Here is a 17,905-nt window from a genome sequence, read left to right on the forward strand (position 1 = left end):
CTTCAACGACCCTCCTTCTATACAACTTCATTGTAAGTGTCCTGCTTACAAACATGTGGTGGGATTTCATGAAACGGATGAGATCTCTTTCTTTGAGGTATTGACAGAGGCTGACTCGGAATACAACAAAGCCATGAGATGAGACCATGATGCCAGAGCCTGCTGGACGAGAGGCTCATCGTGGCACGTTTTGTTGTTTGTTACAGAGGACATCCTGGACGACGGGGTGGGACTGCTGTGTGAGAGCTCCGGGGACAGTCTGGACGACGACTCCGAGATGTTCAGTGAAGCTGATGAATGCAGAAAGGTAAAGTGATAGTTTTATTTATTATATAATATATATTATATATTTACAGTGTTTCTCACTTGTTCTTCTTAGGTTATTTGTGGTGCTGGTAGCTGGCCAGGGTGCATTAGACAGCCTGTATATATACCCCACAAGAAGCACTGTTTATGTTATTGTGTCACTTTTGCTAAATCTATCTGTGGTGGATCTCTATGGGATATTGTGCAGAGCCACCACAAATAAATCTGTATGAGAATGTAAGGGAAACACTGTTGTTATATATATTTATTTGACCAGTGTGTGTCAGGATCTCACTCGCCTCCAGAATGCCTGATTGTCTTTTGATCTGTAGTCTCTTCTAGTTGCTTTTTAGCCTTTTAGAGGCCTAAAGGTCTCTCCATTATTTTATTATGAAGGCAATAATTAAGCCTAGTTCCCTAGTATCTACTAGTCCACTAGGAATCCACTATATATATATCTATTAATTTACTCTTGCCCAGGGAAACGGTGTAGACATTTACTTTACCCAATTTCTACCCCCAACCCCCCTTGATATAAATCTGCATCAGGGTCTCCACTTAACCATGACCTGCTCCTACTGTAATTACATGTACCAGCTTCAAACATGATGGCCGTGCAAATTGGCTGATCTCAGTGCTTCAGGCAATTGAATTGCCTGAAGCAATTCAAGTGGACTGTCTTTGTATATGTTGTAACGTTGCCTTTCTGTTGGCTAAAACGCACACCTTGTGAAGTCTGCTTTGGCAGCCTCCAAACTGCTAACACATGGCTAGATGAAAGGAATCCACGGCTCTCATGGAACAGGCTGCAGCGCGGGGGATAGAGGCGGATTATTCACTTTGAATGCAAGAGCTGAGAGATGGATGCCTCTTTCATTAAGCTTGCATGCTAATTGCTCATTTATGTGCAATGATTAAGATCATTTAATGGAGGCGTATTCGTATGGACTCAGGGGGGGGGGGGGTCCAAAATAAATTAAAAGACAAAATAAAGAACGACATTGGCTGCAACAAGGGTATTGGAGCAACTCGTGAAAACATGACTTGATTGAAATTGAAATGCTACAAGGGTTCCATGTTTGGAGTGAAGTAGCTCACCCAACACCAGGGCTAATGAGCTGCGTCACAGAGTTAGCCTGAGAGAAGTAATTAGCTAAATGAGCAACAGTCATACTCTCCTCACGGCATCTGGCAGACTGACAAACCGCACACTCCTGCCCTCCTGAAAGACTGCCGGTGTCTTGCGCATTCTCTCGTAGTTCGCTGTATCTGTCCGTCCCCGAGCCTCGCATGCCTTCCCCAACCCATGGCTCGGAGGTAGGGGCTCTGCCCAGCATTTGCATCTGTGAAATCAGCCGTCGGCTCAAGGAAATGTGCCTGGTTCCGACGATCACTCCCAAAGTCAAATTCACGCCGTGTGGTGGACCGAACAGTTTTGGCTTCAACCTCCCACTCTTACTTAGATTATTTTGGTCTCATCTTCTTTGGCTTGAAGGTAGGAACACAATGTTCTACGGAAGTCCCCAAATTAATTGGTTTCATAGTTTATAGTAAAGAAATGCCGACGTGAAGACCCACCATGGAGAAATATTCCGGTGGTGTTCTCCTGCGGCGATGTGGGGGTGGCTTTCCTGGCACAGAATCGACTCCGTCGTCCTTAAGCCGTCCCAGTGGTTCTGAATGGTCACCCTCGTTCCATAATGCATGTCCTCCTCGTCGGGAACACTGTCCTCCAGGCGGGCCAAACACCCCGTCAATAAGAGACACGTTCATTTGAATGAGAAACCATGCCTTGCATTTTGTAAGCGGAATAAAACAGCGTTCCAGATTCTCCCGCAGCCTGAAACCTTTTGTCGTTCATGTTCTGCGTATGTATTGTGTGTATGTCACCATGAGGCGGTTAGTGTGATCCGTCTCCCGTGACAATATTCTGCTCTTTCTGTGGGACTGAATGAAGCCAGTGAACTGTGTGTGGTGCTGGTTTGCAGGCTCCCTCTGCCTGTTTACACCCCCTACACCGGTACTCCCGCTTTGAATGATCTCTTGTCGTCCTTTTTATTACTGAAGTTACTGTCCGTGCGTTACCTATTGTCTGACTCCCACCATGTTCTACTGGAGTGGATTTTACAACAGCATGCTATTGTTGCATGTGCAAGTATTGTTATAAGGTGTCACAGGGTAAGTGATTTAATAGCAGGAGGTGACTCAGTGAATCAGGAGATTGAAATGAAATGCGCATTGACAGCTGGCAGTTGCCAACAGTTGAAGGGCCTGGGTGTGGGTGTGGGTGTGTGTGGGTGGGGTATGGAACAGCATTGCTCTCACGCTCCTTGAAAGAGGCACATATCAATCCAAGACAGGGCATTGATACTAAAGACACTGCAGTTAGACCTTCAATAGCCACAAAACATCACCAGTGAAAAGAAACTAAATGCATGCATATCCACTCCAGCGCTCGGTCGATAAAACCCCTAGCCATTTACAATTATGTGAGTTGTCCTTAAAGGAGAACATTAGTGAATGTTAAGGATATTTACAGTGCATTACCCTGGAGGGCAGTGTGGTCGCCAGCAGTGTGCAGATGTCTCTGGTTGGCAGTGTCGTCATGGTATAATCACTACAGTATGTGTAGTGTATAACACCATGTGAGCTCGTCCCTGTTGGCATGTATCACTCTTTCCCCTCCCGGACGCTTTTCATGTGATATTTACCTGCTGCAAGGGATTCCATTCCATAGATTACAGTCGACAGTCGCAGATTAAAAGGCTACTGTTTATAAAAGCAACACTAGCATCATTTGCTCATAATGTTGCAGCTAATTTCACAGTGACGCATTACAGAGAAAAAACCTACACATAGACTCTTTAATCTCGTCAATAAATCAAGTACATTTGTGTCTTTTCTTTTATTTCTTTCTTTCATGTTCACTTCTTTCATGTTCCTAATGATCACCCCGCTTGAGGTTAAGCTTCCTGAATAGGAATCATCAAGTTATATACCTAGTTTGTAGTTTTCCTCTTTCTCCTGCATCAAAAGTATTCAAGAACCAATTGATGAGGTTTGTGGGGGGGGGGGGGGGGGGGGGGTGAACTTCAAAGTTCTGAGATGAGTGAAGATGAGTAAGATGACTGAGGTGCCGTAACGACCTCTGTGGCTTTGTGCATTTATCTCATGATAACGGGGTTTGCTAACGACAAAATTTTTTGGTCGGTTTTAACAAGTCTCCATTGTATGCCCTTGAAGTGTTCACTTTGATTTTGTAGCTAAATTGATTCGCTTTGATTGTGTGGGGTGGCTGCGGGTCCACAAAAAGTCTTCAAATGTCTTAAATTCACATTTACAGATAAAAGACCTGAAAAAGCATTAAATTGTTTTAAATTCTGTTTGGGAAGGTCTTAACACTTTGGTTGCCACTTGTTAACATGGTAAAACGTGGTTGGATACCAGCACCCACTTCAATGATAGCGTTGTGAACGCATAATCTCTGTCTTAAATTATGGCTATGTGTCTAATCTGCCCGTCGTTTATCAATGACTTGTTTGCAGTCAACATTGTCGAAACGGATTGTTTTTTAATCGGTTCATTTCTGTTTTATAGCATTTTGAAAATCCCTCGTTTTTCAGGAAAATATATAGATTCCGTGATAAACGGCATTTACAGGAATATTCTGGCATACAAAAAAAAATGTCATTTTTCGGCCTATTTATGAATCGTTTTCAAATAAACGCTAGATTATCGATAGTATATGTGTACTTATGCACGCTATATAAGCGATCTGAAAAATATATTCTCATTTCCTGATCAGCGCGCACACACACGCACACAATCCCACGGGACAATGCATTGTTTCAAATGACAATATATACCCCTGTGAATATTATTGCACGGATCGGAATACGGGCGCGCGTGTGGGAACTGGGAACGTGCGCTATGATATTTTGCAACAGGTTGATGGTGATACAGCGAGTGCTGATACGAGAGAGCGAGAGAGAGGGCGAGAGAGCGAGCGAGCAAGCTCCCCCCAGTCCCATTCCCTCCCACCCGTTTTATCTAGGGGTGTGTGTGTGTGTGTGTGTGTGTGTGTGTGTGTGTGTGTGTGTGTGTGTGTGTGTGTGTGTGTGTGTGTGTGTGTGTGTGTGTGTGTGTGTGTGTGTGTGTGTGTGTGTGTGTGTGTGTGTGTGTGTGTGTGTGTGTGTGTGTGTGTGTGTGTGTGTGTGTGTGTGTGTGTGTGTGTGTGTGTGTGTGTGTGTGTGTGTGTGTGTGTACAGCTGAAGGTCTCTGCTGTCCAAACCGTTTCCGCATTATTTCCACTCGCTGCTCATATAAACGCATCACAGTTGATTGTGGGCGTGCGGTGGCAGATCAGAATTCTTACACGTCACAGATCCGCGTAAAATTCGAATGGCTTGGTTTAGTGGGGGAGGATCTTGTCTCAGCTGAACTGGAGGAATGGGACTGAATGAGAATTTCACATCTAGTCAGTTGTTGGTACAACCCCACATTGCTAGAAAACAATGCAAACTACTGGAAAAGGCCATTTATAAGATAGTTCCCCTTTTAAATATGCATTTGTTGAATGCTACAAGCAGGGTCCAAAAATAAGAGTTCAATTCGAAAGCCTTGGTTATCACGTTTTCAGTCTTTGGTTTTTGTTCTCAAACATTGTCCTTCATGACCACCATCCACTCTCACATGATTGGCTGGTGCCTGTAACGTCAGTGTCTGTTTGGAGCTAGCTAGTTAATCTCCCGTATTTCAGAGCAAGTCTTCAGTCATGATGGCTGAAGAGATTCACTGCAGCCAGCATCAGGTGATTTGCATCGTGCTTCCCTCAGCCATTCCCTATTCAGAATATAATTGCGAGGAACGATACGGGCCAAAAAATAGGTAGGAAATATTGCCAGAATATTTGCATGGATCGATGACCGTAGAGCTTAATATTCAGTATACCTCCCAGCCCTATTATATGAGGAACAAGGACACGGTGTCATAGGTGCAAAGCATCCTTGCATAGAGTGAACCGGAAGGTGCCATGCCTCCTAGTCGCCACTAGGGGCAGAGCAGCTAAGTGTGAGTGAATGACTGAATCAGTGACTAAATGAGTGAGCGAATGAGTTAGTGACATTGCCGGTCGTAGAGGTGCTTCACATCTAAAAACAACTCTGTTGGCATCATCTTATCTATACCGGTCCCCATTCCTTCACCCTCCCCTGTCGTTTCTCTTTTCTTCTCTTCCTTCCCTGAGGGGTGTTCCGTTTCTCCATAAAAAGCCTCCTTCTTTCCTCCACTACCCCCTCCCACCACCTATCCTCCCTTCCTTCTCTCATCTCCTCCGAGTCACTTCCTGGGTAGGAGACGAGTGAGTAGCAAAGGGAGGGGAGGAAATGAGCACCAGTGAAGTGTGTAATTGTGGCGCAGCCGTCGTCTCCCCTTCAAGTCACTTCCTGGGTAGGTAGCGAGGAGGCTTAATGGAGGAGAGGATACGGCTGTCGTATGCTGTGAGAGATTGGGGTACGGAGCGTGTGCCGTTGAATTCTGTCAGCATTTCCATTCGACACGCAGCATTACCATTGGCACGGTAGGAGTCTGCACACCATCTGACCGGCGCATACGCCCAGATACACCAGAACCCCCCCCCCCCCCGCTAAATGGACCTATCTCAGACCCTGCCCTCTTTTCTCGATCCTCAAGGGAAGCGACGGTTGCGATTGGAGGATCAAGAAGAACTTGAGTGTAGCATCGCCGAGACCACATGGCCTACATGCGACAAACGCAAACACTCCAAGGGAGATTGATGACACAGACAACTGATGCATTCCGTTCACACTTACACAAAACCATTATTGGGAATATTACAGTCCATGATGGCATTTATTCGTCAACTAGGAGAGTTACCACAGCATTTTGTCCCATAAGCCGATGTTGTTTTTGTCAGCTAACAAGTACATACCTGCTGCCTCTGGCTGACGGGTTTAAGCAGTTTTCTCCGTCCTCGCCGTTGCGTGTTAAGCGCTGCACCGGCACACACACATGGGAGGGGCCTGAGTGGGTGCTCCAGTTGTACCGGCTGGGTGAAGTTTGCACTCGATTTAAAAGGGGCCCGACCTGGCCCCCTCTGAATCCAGAGAGAGGCGGCCGTCTCGACACAAAGAGGACAAACGATGGAGGACCAATCACAGAGTGAATAAACCACTGAAATAGAATAATGCAGACTCGTGGAATAAACACTCCACAATTAAATGGCCAAAGGTAGCCTAATCAAAAGAAACATTTGTAGTCAGTCGATCAATGTGTTTGAGATGTTACATAAAATGGGCCTATGTTTTCTTTGAAGAGTTAATTATAGAAAAGAAAAACATGGAAAATGTTTTTGGATGGTAGTAATGTTTTTGGTGCGCATCATGTAGGCTTAAATTAGGTCACGTTTAGATGGGTAATGTCATATGACCACTCACTCAGGAGGTAGAGCGGTCATCTGGCAATCGGAAGGTTCTCGGTTCAATTCCAGCTCCTCCCGGCAGTGCGTCGAAGTGTCCTTGAGCAACACAGTTAACCCCTAACTGCTCCCGATGAGCAGGTTGGCACCTTGCATGGTCGCCTCCGCCGTCTTGTGTGTGAGTGAGTGAGTGGGTGAATGTGAGCCATAAGTTGTAAAGCGTTTTGTATAAAAGCGCTATATAAATACAGTCCATTTTACCACATCTGTCAAGTTGATAGACGGGTCAGTGGTCATAGGACCAGGAGGGGGGTCCTCAAGCGAGCGCAGCCAGTGTGAGAAGCCTTGGGAGGCACAGGCAGGGCTTGCAAGAGGAAGCTGATCAGCGTTAACCCTTTCACTGCCGCACTACCAAAACGGTTAACCCTTTCACTGCGACAATTCACATAAGGTTAATTGGCCTATCTCAAGCCCCGCCCTCTTTTCTTGATCCTCCAATCACACCGGTCGTTTCCCCTCTGACAAACAAAGCGTGTCAGATTGCTGCAACCTCCTACGAGAACCGTCTGTTCAATCTCTTCCCGTTGATGACGGCGGTAATGATGAAATACCCACACAGACATAAAGTTGAGACAGGCGGTGAGTTTTCAGGTGCACTTTCAAACTTTACCGGAGGCACTTTGAGCCGTGAGATGAGCGAGTTCGGGAACGCTGGATGAACTATGCATCAAGATGCCGGACTGAATTCTTAAAATCCAGCTATTGCTTGAAAAGGCACTTTTGTTGTGAATTCATCAAGGATTCCAGTATCCGAGCTCCTCGGGGTAGAGCCCCATGATAGCGTGGTGTTTGGAGTCTGTAGGAACACCACTCATTGTGAAGAGCAAGCACATTGGCCGACCTCTTTATGTAAGGGATAGAAGGCTGATAATGTGACGGAAATATTATCATGACATATAGTTCTGTGTTAAAATACATATTCTATCTCTGATAGACTAGTTAATATGATCAACTAGTATACTAGGCAAAGACACTAGGCGACAGTCTGACTGTTCTTATGGCAACGACCAAGGTTGAGGAGATATGACATTTGGCCTGGACTCCAGTTCTAGTGTGAAGACATAACAAAGCCCCTAGACCTGTCTTTTGTTTTCATTCTTCTCACCTTTATTATCATATCTGGGATCTTATGTACGTCATGTAAATTATGTATTTAATGTAAGTTCTGACCAGAGCTCTTTCTCACTTTCTGGTCAGACGTGCGTGTGTCTGATTGTAAACTGAGCTCTGTTGGCCGCAGAAATAAACTATGTTCTATATTTTTATAATACAAATTGACTCGTCTTAATTTCTACAGTTCACTGTCATGGCTCATTTGAATATTCCACAACAATAGTCATGCTGGAAGATATGTGCTTCAGAAGAGGGTGAACAAGCACATCAGCATCTGTCTGCTTTTAAAACGTCGGCTCTCCTTACATAAGGCCTCTCATGCTTCTGTTGTGGTTGATACGACAGATGGAGAACTGGCAGAATCGGTGTTGGCCAGTGAATTAGGGGAGCTGGTCTGCCAAGCGGTCTGATCAGGGATATTTTAAGGCTTGCGTCGCATTTTCATGTATATTTCTACAGTAAACTCATTGCACTAAAAGTATCACCCATGTCCAATCTGTCTGGAGGTTGGAAGGAAGGTTCTGCTAGCTTGGTAGCCAGACACTTTTGCTACTGCAAATTGAGCCTGGACTCCAGGGCCACCCATTTCAGTGTTCAGTTTCAGTGGGAATTATTCTACCAACATTGACGTCGCCATTCGTCGTGTTTATTCTACCGACGTTGATGTTACCACTCATTGCTTCAGGGGACGCCATTACTGTTTCTGCCAGCAGCGGCCTGTGTTTCACGTCATCGCCGACTACGGGAATCGGAATGCCACGGCAATCAGAATGCGTTCCAGCGGGGGGACAGAACACAGTCCCTGATTGGCTCTGATTCCATTGCAATTTCTGGAAATCGATGTGGATACGAGGAAGACCAGTTTGTCTAAAAATAATTTGCGAGAATGCGACAAAGACTGGCTTCCTGGCCACTGTTCTGCAACCATCTCACTTATAAACACACATACACACAACCCACACACTCCCCCTCCCCTCCTCTTCTTTCCTCATCACCCCCCCCCCCCCACTCGTGCCATCATTCAAATAATTCATTAATATTCCACTGCAGTGTGGCTCATCTAGCCAATCCTGCTTCTCCGTAACCTTGAAGAGGAGAGACTCCATCCGACCTGCTCCTTTTAACCGCCCCACAACCCCCCCCATCCCTGCCGCGCGCCCTGCTCTCCCCCAGATTCCTTTACAATGTTACCGGAGCCCACTCACTCCACTCACTCACTCACTCACTCACTCCATACGTGAGCTCGGCCAGCCTGTAGAGGCGGGAGAGGGCTGGAGACCAATAACAAGCGTTGCTGTGAAAGAGATGCACATTCTGAAGGCACAGGAGCAGAGCTGTGAGGCTACGAGAGCTGGTGGGTGGGCAGGAAGGAGGAGGAGGAGAAAGAAGAGCGGCTCCACTTGGCTTTTCTTCTTCATCACGTCCGCCACACAACCTTCGTTCTCTCTCTTTTATTTTTTTCCCTCTTCTCTTTAATTGTCTCTCCTCCCCTTTTAAACAAGATATGGTTGAGAGATGTGTTGCAGAGGCACAGTGTAGAGGGGACGCTTTCCACGAGCCTGGGATCTCTCCTGTGTGACACTCTGTGTGACTGCATCCACCTGCCTACCTTCTTTAGCCATGGCGGGTCTGAAGGGGAACAGGCAGGGCAAGCGCTCCTCAGAATCCATCTATGACATGCTTCACCTGGTGAGCCTCTTCTGGTGTTGTTGTGCTTGTCGAACTCTATGTATATTGCTTGTTTGACCCTATGTGTTGTTGTTGTCGTTGTTGTGGTGATTTACTGTAAGACATAGCAGTAGGTTGATTTGACAGCGTCTGTGATTGCTGGCTGCTGTTGTCAGTCGGGTCAGGCTTAACGCCTCTCCCCTCTTTAGCACTTGATTGACACCTCGTCCAGGCTGCCTGGACACAACGGGAAGCTGTGAATCACCGCCAAGCACAGCTGTCCCGTTTATCACTGGCGCGCTCCGTATGGACGTCAACGCTCGAAAAAGCGCGTGTAGGAGCTGTTTTGTGAGAGGAGCGACTCCACCGATGCGCTCCGTATGGACGCCCTGGAAGTTAGAGACGCCTGGTTTTCAACTGATGGACTCACCGCAAAGGACCCCACTGGGGCTTTAGATCCTGCAGGCAGGTAGGGAGGCGTGCAGGGTGGCAGTGGCTCACTCCCGATTCTGCTTTCTTCCTGGGCATGCCGGGCTGTGATCTCAGGCTTATCTCCCCCCCCCCTTGCAGACACTCTGTCTCTCTCTCTCCCTCTCTCCCTGTTCTGGCACAGGAGATTGCGCTGTTGTGCTGTGAAACTTTTTGCCTTTAATCTCTTATTCCAGGGGAAACGCCTGACTCTCCTCCTGTCTCGTTCCACGGAAGTCCCTGTTTCTTCCCCCTCGCTCTTATCACTTGTTACCAGCTGTCGGAGCGTCTGGAACAGGAGCAAAGGCTTTGGTTTTCATTTTCTCTCCTTTCTCTTCCATTTACAAAGAGACTATGTCCTGTTTTTGTTGACTGTCCGTGTCGCCCATTAGTCAAGACGGTGATTCAGCTCATTACTTTGGGACGGGAGACCCCAACCCTTAGTCATTCTGTCTCATTCAGCAAAATGCTCGACTGGTCTCAGTTGGCCAAATTAGCAATGAGCCGTGCTGTATTTATATACGGGTTTATGTATGTCTTTTTAATGGGGCCGTGTGAACAGATACAGAACGGCTACGTTGAGAGAGACGTCGTGTGATTGGTGAACACCTGGACGGCCAGATGTGGAGCCATCCTTGCCGTGGTGTGATTTTTCCCGCTGGCCTTGGCACGTCATTCTCTCAAACAAGTGTCACTAAAAGCCATGTCTGTTTACCAAACCGCCGATGCAGGTTTAATACATATAGCCTACATATATATTGTCAGATTTCTTTCTTTTATCATTGTATTATCTATTTTTTGTAATGGATACATATGATTCTATTGATTCCCCCCAGCCTTTGTAGATTGAAGAGATCCAAAATATCTGTCCGGAGAAGGATCCAAAACATCTGTATCAGAGATTCAAAACATCTGTATCAGAGATTCAAAACATCTGTATCAGATCCAAAACATCTGTATCAGATCCAAAACATCTGTATTAGATCCAAAACATCTGTATCAGATATCCAAAACATCTGTATCAGATCCAAAACATCTGTATCAGATCCAAAACATCTGTATCAGAGATCCAAAACATCTGTATCAGAGATCCAAAACATCTGTATCAGAGATCCAAAACAGAGAGATCCAAAACATCTGTATCAGAGATTCAAAAATATCTGTCAGAGAGAGATCCAAAACATCTGTATCGGAGATCCAAAACATCTGTATCAGAGATCCAAAATATCTGTCGGAGATCCAAAACATCTATCAGAAATCCAAAACATCTGTATCCGAGATCCAAAACATCTGTATCCGAGATCCAAAATATCTGTATCAGAGATCCAAAATATCTGTATCAGAGATCCTAAGGATCAGACCCAGTAGCTCTCTCACTATGATGAGGATTATTCATCTCCGAATGATAATAATAATAATAATACATCAGATTTATATAGCGCTTTTCCAAATGCTCAAAGACACTTTACTTATGATGTTGTCCTATTTTCCCTGAGCTGTACAGGAGGTAACATTAATATTTCCTAGATGAGCTTGGGGTTTGCTACTACGACGTTATCAGACACATGCTCCTTGGGGTTTCCTCTGTAATCAATTATTTCTGCTGTACAGTAAGGTGAGGATGTGATGATGACGATGACCAAGAGCTTTCTGTTTTGCCTCCTCCGTTGTGTTTGCGTTTCAGTCAAGAGCCGAAATAACCCAAAGGCCAACAGTCTCTTGTTGATAGCCGATAGTTGGGTTTGCTCCTCGTCGCTTGCTAAGTAAGTACAGCTCCAGTCTATTTCTATCCAGAATGCGAGTCCAATGCACATCGGTGCCGGTTTCCAAGGCAACCGTACAGTATTGTGGACAGGCAGACACTCTTGTCTTGGTTTTGATTCTCTGAGAAAGATCATTACACCATTCGGTTGTCAGTGGGAGGAAAATGCGAGGGAAGAGAGGGATAAGTGAAGGAATAAGGCTTTGTTCGAACTGCAGGCCACCACGAAATCTGATTTTGTATTTTTTTTTTTTTTTTTTTAACAGTGAACAGCACCGATCACATGGAATCTAATCTTTTCAATTCAGTTTTGGGCCACTTTCATATGTGATCCTAAATCAGATACAGGTCGGATTTTCTTTTGCAACGCGACCTCAGTCATATTGGAATTCACTTTTACATCACTCTGCGCTGGCGGGAGTCACTGCCGGGTGACAGCTGTGATGGAGGTGGTCAGTGGAGGGCTAGTGAGGTGTTTACCTTACTTCTATACAAGCAAAACATCTTCTCTTCTTTTTCTATTGAAAGAAGAAATGGCTCTTTTTCGCCTCCTCCTCATCATTTGGTCACAAACATAGCTGACCTCCACTGCACCAACAACAACCTTGTAAATGAAACCCTAATCTGTGACTTCAGTGTCCTCCATGTTTATGTCCATCTTAGTGATGGTTTATTTACGCACACAGGTTAGTTCAGGAGCGTGACCACTTCACACTGGAATCTGATATTGGCCACATATAAAAAATAATGTGAACAGCCAAACAAAAGAAGTCTGATTTTGAGTACTAAGGCTTGCAGTGTGAATGTAGCCTTAATAGGAGAGCCAAGACACACTGAAAATACCATAGACCAAATTGGTGCTGATATATATATTTATATATTTATATTTATATATATTTTAGAACTTCTCTCTCTCTCTCTCTCTCTCTCTCCCCCCCTCTCTCTCTCTCTCTCTCTCCATACCGTCATGAATTGTAAGGCTCATGAATACATATTTGGAGTTGGAGGAAGGTGATGCCAGCAACTTCCTGCCTCTGATTGACTGTCGATCAAGGGAGGTGGGCTGCTAATCTGAGCAGATGACGATTACCATCACGAAAACCAAAGGGATGTTGATAGATTTTAGACAAAGAAATGGTGATAGGAATTAGTGCAGTTTATTGTTTGTTTCCAGATGCGAAGCACCTCTTGTGATCAGCAGTGTCACCGACTCATTCGGTCATTCACTCACAATTAGCCGCTCTGCCCTCTAGTGGCGTCCCACAAGCATTCGCTTGACATCGCATCAATAACAATCGTACTTCCATGTCGTACAACACTCGCAGACCGCGCCGGCACAGGGCTCCCCCGACCTAACCGTTTCTCCTGTTAGAAACCAATTACATTCCTAACCGTCTAAAGACCACGATGTGACCGCTCCTGGTAGAAAACCATTGCATTCTTAACCGTTTAAAGACCACGATGTGACAGCTCCTGGTAGAAACCCATTACATTTAGTAGAACACCATGACATTTTTACTGACATTCTGTGACGGTTACAATCACTGCTACGCTGGTCGCCTTGACATAGTGTTGTGTAGATGAGCCTATTGTCTTTTTGATTCAATGTGTGTGAGTGTGTTGGGGGGGGGGGGGGTGAGTGTGTTGGGGGAGGTATGGCTGGGGGGGGGGGGGTGAGTGTGTTGCTTTGTGTCTTTTACATGATGGTGTATTGTTGTTCTGCACTGACTGAACACATGAGTGTCCTTGTGGGGATACTAAGGTTTACATAATGATGATGAAACAGTCCTGTTTAGATGACAATTGGATCCTTTTTGATGGCTGTACATATTGTATCACTTATTCTGACATCTGATTTCTTCCTCCTGCTCTCTCCTTCCTTCTCCCTCCCTTCCTCTCCCCCCCCCCCCTCTCTTCTCTCTCTCTCTCTCTCTCTGGTTATGTGTTCCATAGAGTACGGAGCAGGTGGCCGCTTTCTGTCGCAGTCTCCATGACATGAATCCGTCGGATTCGTGCGTGTCGTCCTCCTCGCCCAGCCCGGACTCGCCCGTCCCGCCGCCTTCCACCACCCCTCGCCAGCTCTCCGACGCCGACAAGCTCCGCAAAGTCATCTGCGAACTGGTGGAGACGGAGCGCACCTATGTCAAAGTGAGTACCTGTGTGTGTGTGTGTGTGTGTGTCAGTCGGTAGTCGTTTTATGTGTAGGGGTGTGTGTGTGTGCAGCCTGCCTGTGGGTGTGTGTACGTACGTACGTACGTGCGCGTTTCTGCCTCTTCAAGCCGCCTCTCCCTCAGCCTGTCCGCCCCGTACATGTTCCTGTTCCTCGTGAGCCTCCTCCATATTTATCTCTCCCTGCCACAGGAGAGCGGGCAGGACACAGCTGTGCCCTTGGCTGTATGAAGATATACTGGCTAATTGTATTCTGGCCGGTATGAATGTGTCTGACTGGAATAACTGGGTTACAGAGGCCATAAAACGGTTTAATATCCAAGTCCATCTATAATGTTATACCTCAGAGTCCGTGCCAATTATATAATATATATTACGGCCATATGGCTGCTGATTTGAGGCAAGTGCCATACATCCCGGAACACAATGCAAGGCACAGAATGAATAATTGAAAGGGGGCTGTGTAAAACATTGAACTCTGTATTCATTCAACGTTTGAAATCATGCAACCTTTGAAGCGTAAAGTGGTTGCACGTGACAGATGGCATTATGTAAAAAAGGCTTAATGTTTTCATGCAACCCTTGAAGAATATGTGGTTGTGCATATGTAAAAGACATAATTAACGAGTGCCAAGCCTGATGTAAGTCAGTACATATTCGTTCTGCCCTACATTGCGTGCGTAAGTTGACACGAGCAACCCCCAGTCAAACATGAACTCCTCTTGTCTCGCAGGATCTAAATGGCCTCATTGGGAGGTACTTAACCCCGCTGCAGAAGGAAACCTTTCTCACCCAGGATGAGGTGAGTCAAAATGTCACCTGCAGCCATTTGAAAGGCACCGTTGCTCAAATGTTCCCAATATGTCCGGGGGGGGAACGTAGGTTGCATAATCATGTGAACAGTGGTGGGTGTGAGGGAGGGAGGGAGGGAGGGAGGGAGGGAGAAGATGAATGGGAATGGGGAGGAGAGAGGGGATGTTTCAGAGGTACACTTAATGAAAAACACATGGTCCCTTGTCTCCATCAGGATCTCCATGTTCCACGTCTCCACCAGCTGTAGTAATGGCACAAGCATTTGGATGCAGATGCAATAGAAATGCTGTGAAATTCTACAGAAAAAAACTATGTATTGCGGAACCGCAATGTATTGTACGTGTGGCCCTTAACGGTGTCTTTCTTCCTCCAGCTGGACGTGCTGTTCGGCAACTTGCCGGAGATGGTGGAGTTCCAGGTGGAGTTTCTCAAGACTCTGGAAGACGGAACCAGATTGGTCCCAGACCTGGAGAAGCTGGAGAGAGTGGACCAGTTTAAGGTAGAACCGCCTTCCGGGAATATGTAACCAAAGATATATGACCGTTGATAACATCTGGGATTTTTTTTAGGAGGGATACACCCTCCGGAAGGCCACAGGGTTTAAGACTCATTTCTCTGCAAAATCGCGTTTAACGTTCTTCTATATAGTTGTACCATGTTATTTATTTTTTATTTTATTTAGCCTTTATTTAACCAGGTTTGTCCCAATTGAGATCCAGGATCTCTTTTACAAGGGAGACCTGGCCAAGAAACAGCAGCAACACAACGTTTCAACATACACACATAGACACTACACAGACAAAAGCAACGTTACAAAATGGTCAAACAAAACATCTGCACACAGAATAAAAAGATATTAAAAACAAACACTGAACAGAGACACAGGGCAAAACACACTTGCTGCCATCTTGGATTGGGTTATCTTGGGATACGGTTAAAAAGCTTTTTGCAGATGGTGTCGTGTTACATGCGATTGTTCAAAGAAATGGTTTGAATCCCCTTGACTTTCACTGTTCATTCGTGGCTTACAGACCTGGTGTGAAATCCTTTTTTTAGGAGGACGGAAATAACTTGTGCCTATTCGCAGCAAATCAGATCAGGCTTTTAGAACATGCGCTGCATCCTCTTTTCAAGATGCCCTTTCTCAGAACCACCGATTGAGTAACAACTCTCCCTTTCCTAGAAGATCCTCTTCTCCCTGGGTGGCTCCTTCCTGTACTACGCAGACCGCTTCAAGATCTACAGCGCTTTCTGCGCCAGCCACACCAAAGTCCCCAAGGTTCTCGTAAAAGGTGAGCTAAGCGCTAAATCTTGTTTTAGGACGGCATTCCTCCTCTTGACGCCCACAACGCGGGACGCATCTATCCATAAAGCGCCATAGGCTCTTCCGAAAGGCTCCGTAAATCTGCCGCGCAGAGCTGTCAGGCAGACAGCTGTCCGGTTGACCTCTTGCATACTTCAAACGGACCCCGTGGCTGAAGGGTCCTGCGGTACTACAGTTCAATCTAGGGATATAGATGGGATTGCAGCGCCGAACCCCAGACACGCTCAGTTCTGTTGTTGACACGTCTAGCTACCCTGCGCTTGCATTCACACGGTTTTCCCGTTGTGCAGGATTTCTGTTTTGATCTTTCCGAAATAAATTGTATAGCGTACAGGCATTAGATTATCACCGCTGGGCGGTGGTGGTAATGCACCTTAAAGGGTGCGTTAAGAATTGTATTTTCTACCTACCGATGATGATGTTGATCTTTCTCAGCACAGTCCTTACTGGATACTGGATACCCACCACAGCTTTGCAGAGTTAGCCACAAACCAATGCAATGTCTACCGGGCCACCCTCAAGCCTCGAAATCAACTGTGAAGTGGATTTCAGCATTATTTTTCTGGGCTTGTACAGATAGGAGCTTGGCCCCATTGATTTTGCATTAGTTTGTGGCTAGCTAGCTGGGGCAGTGGGTATCCAGTATGAAGAACAGCATGGATTGTGCTGGGAAAGGACAATCTACAACATCACTGGTACGTAGAAAATAGGGTAAGGGTTCAAAAATAAAAACTAACAAACTAACTTTAATGTTCGATTCCAACCACTGTAAAATGTATAAGTTGGCAATTGTTGAATAGTTGAATACATTTATGAATTACTCATTCCAGCTAAGACGGATGCTGATTTCAAAGCCTTCCTGGACGAGCGTAACCCCAAGCAGCAGCACTCGTCCACCCTGGAGTCCTACCTGATCAAACCCATCCAGAGGGTGCTCAAGTACCCCCTGCTGCTCAAGGAACTGTACTCGCTGACAGACCCCGACAGTGAGGAACACTACCATCTGGATGGTGAGGCCCTGACAGTGTTGATGGAGGGAGGGAGGGAGGGAGGGAGGGAGAGAGGGGGAAAGGGGGAGAGAGACATCTGGATGGTGAGGCCCTGACACAGTGTTGATAGCCTGACTGCTGAGAGGCAGGGAGGGAGGGAGGGAGGGAGTGAGAGAGAGGGAGGGGGAGAGAGAGAGAGAGAGAGAGAGAGACCCTGACACAGTGTTAATAGCCTGACTGCTGAGAGGGAGGGAGCGTGAGAGAGAGGCAGTGTTGCTAGCCGGACGGCTGAGGGAGGGAGGGAGGGAGGGAGGGAGGGAGGGAGGGAGGGAGGGTGAGAGAGAGGCAGTGTTGCTAGCCTGACGGCTGAGAGAGGTAGGGGGAGGGAGGGAGAGAGGGTGAGAGAGAGGCAGTGTTGCTAGCCTGACGGCTGAGAGAGAGAGGGAGGGAGGTAGGGGGGGAGAGAGGGTGAGAGAGAGACGGAGGGAGGTAGGGGGGAGCGAGCGAGGGAGAGAGAGAGAGGCAGTGTTGCTAGCCTGACGGCTGAGAGAGACCCAGACGCAATGTTGCTAGCTTGACAGCTGAGATGGAGAGGCCCAGACACATTGTTGCTAGCCTGACAGCTGAGAGAGAGAGAGAAAGTGAGACAAATGGAGAGAGACAGACAGAGAGCGAGAGGGAGAGAACGAGAAAAGGAGAACAAAATAAAGTGAGATGCGGACAAACGGGAAAGAGAGAGAAAACGAATCTCCTAATCTCGCTAGGGTGCAAATGTCACTGTGTGATATATAGAGAGA

General features: G+C 46.4%; 1 protein-coding gene across 2 annotated transcripts in view; it reads left to right on the top strand.

The window, feature by feature from the left end:
- Window positions 1-17,905, top strand: part of tiam1b (TIAM Rac1 associated GEF 1b) — a 100,905-nt gene that overhangs the window by 75,171 nt on the left and 7,829 nt on the right. For both annotated transcript variants that reach the window (XM_084328232.1, XM_084328231.1), the window contains exons 15-20: window positions 207-307; window positions 13,767-13,961; window positions 14,716-14,784; window positions 15,169-15,294; window positions 15,979-16,087; window positions 16,950-17,129. In XM_084328232.1, the coding sequence (XP_084184358.1) occupies window positions 207-307; window positions 13,767-13,961; window positions 14,716-14,784; window positions 15,169-15,294; window positions 15,979-16,087; window positions 16,950-17,129 (780 nt within the window). The remainder of the gene's footprint in view (window positions 1-206; window positions 308-13,766; window positions 13,962-14,715; window positions 14,785-15,168; window positions 15,295-15,978; window positions 16,088-16,949; window positions 17,130-17,905) is intronic.

The sequence above is a fragment of the Notolepis coatsorum genome (genome assembly GCF_963971535.1).
Source record: "Notolepis coatsorum genome assembly, chromosome: 1".
Lineage (NCBI taxonomy): Eukaryota > Metazoa > Chordata > Actinopteri > Aulopiformes > Paralepididae > Notolepis > Notolepis coatsorum.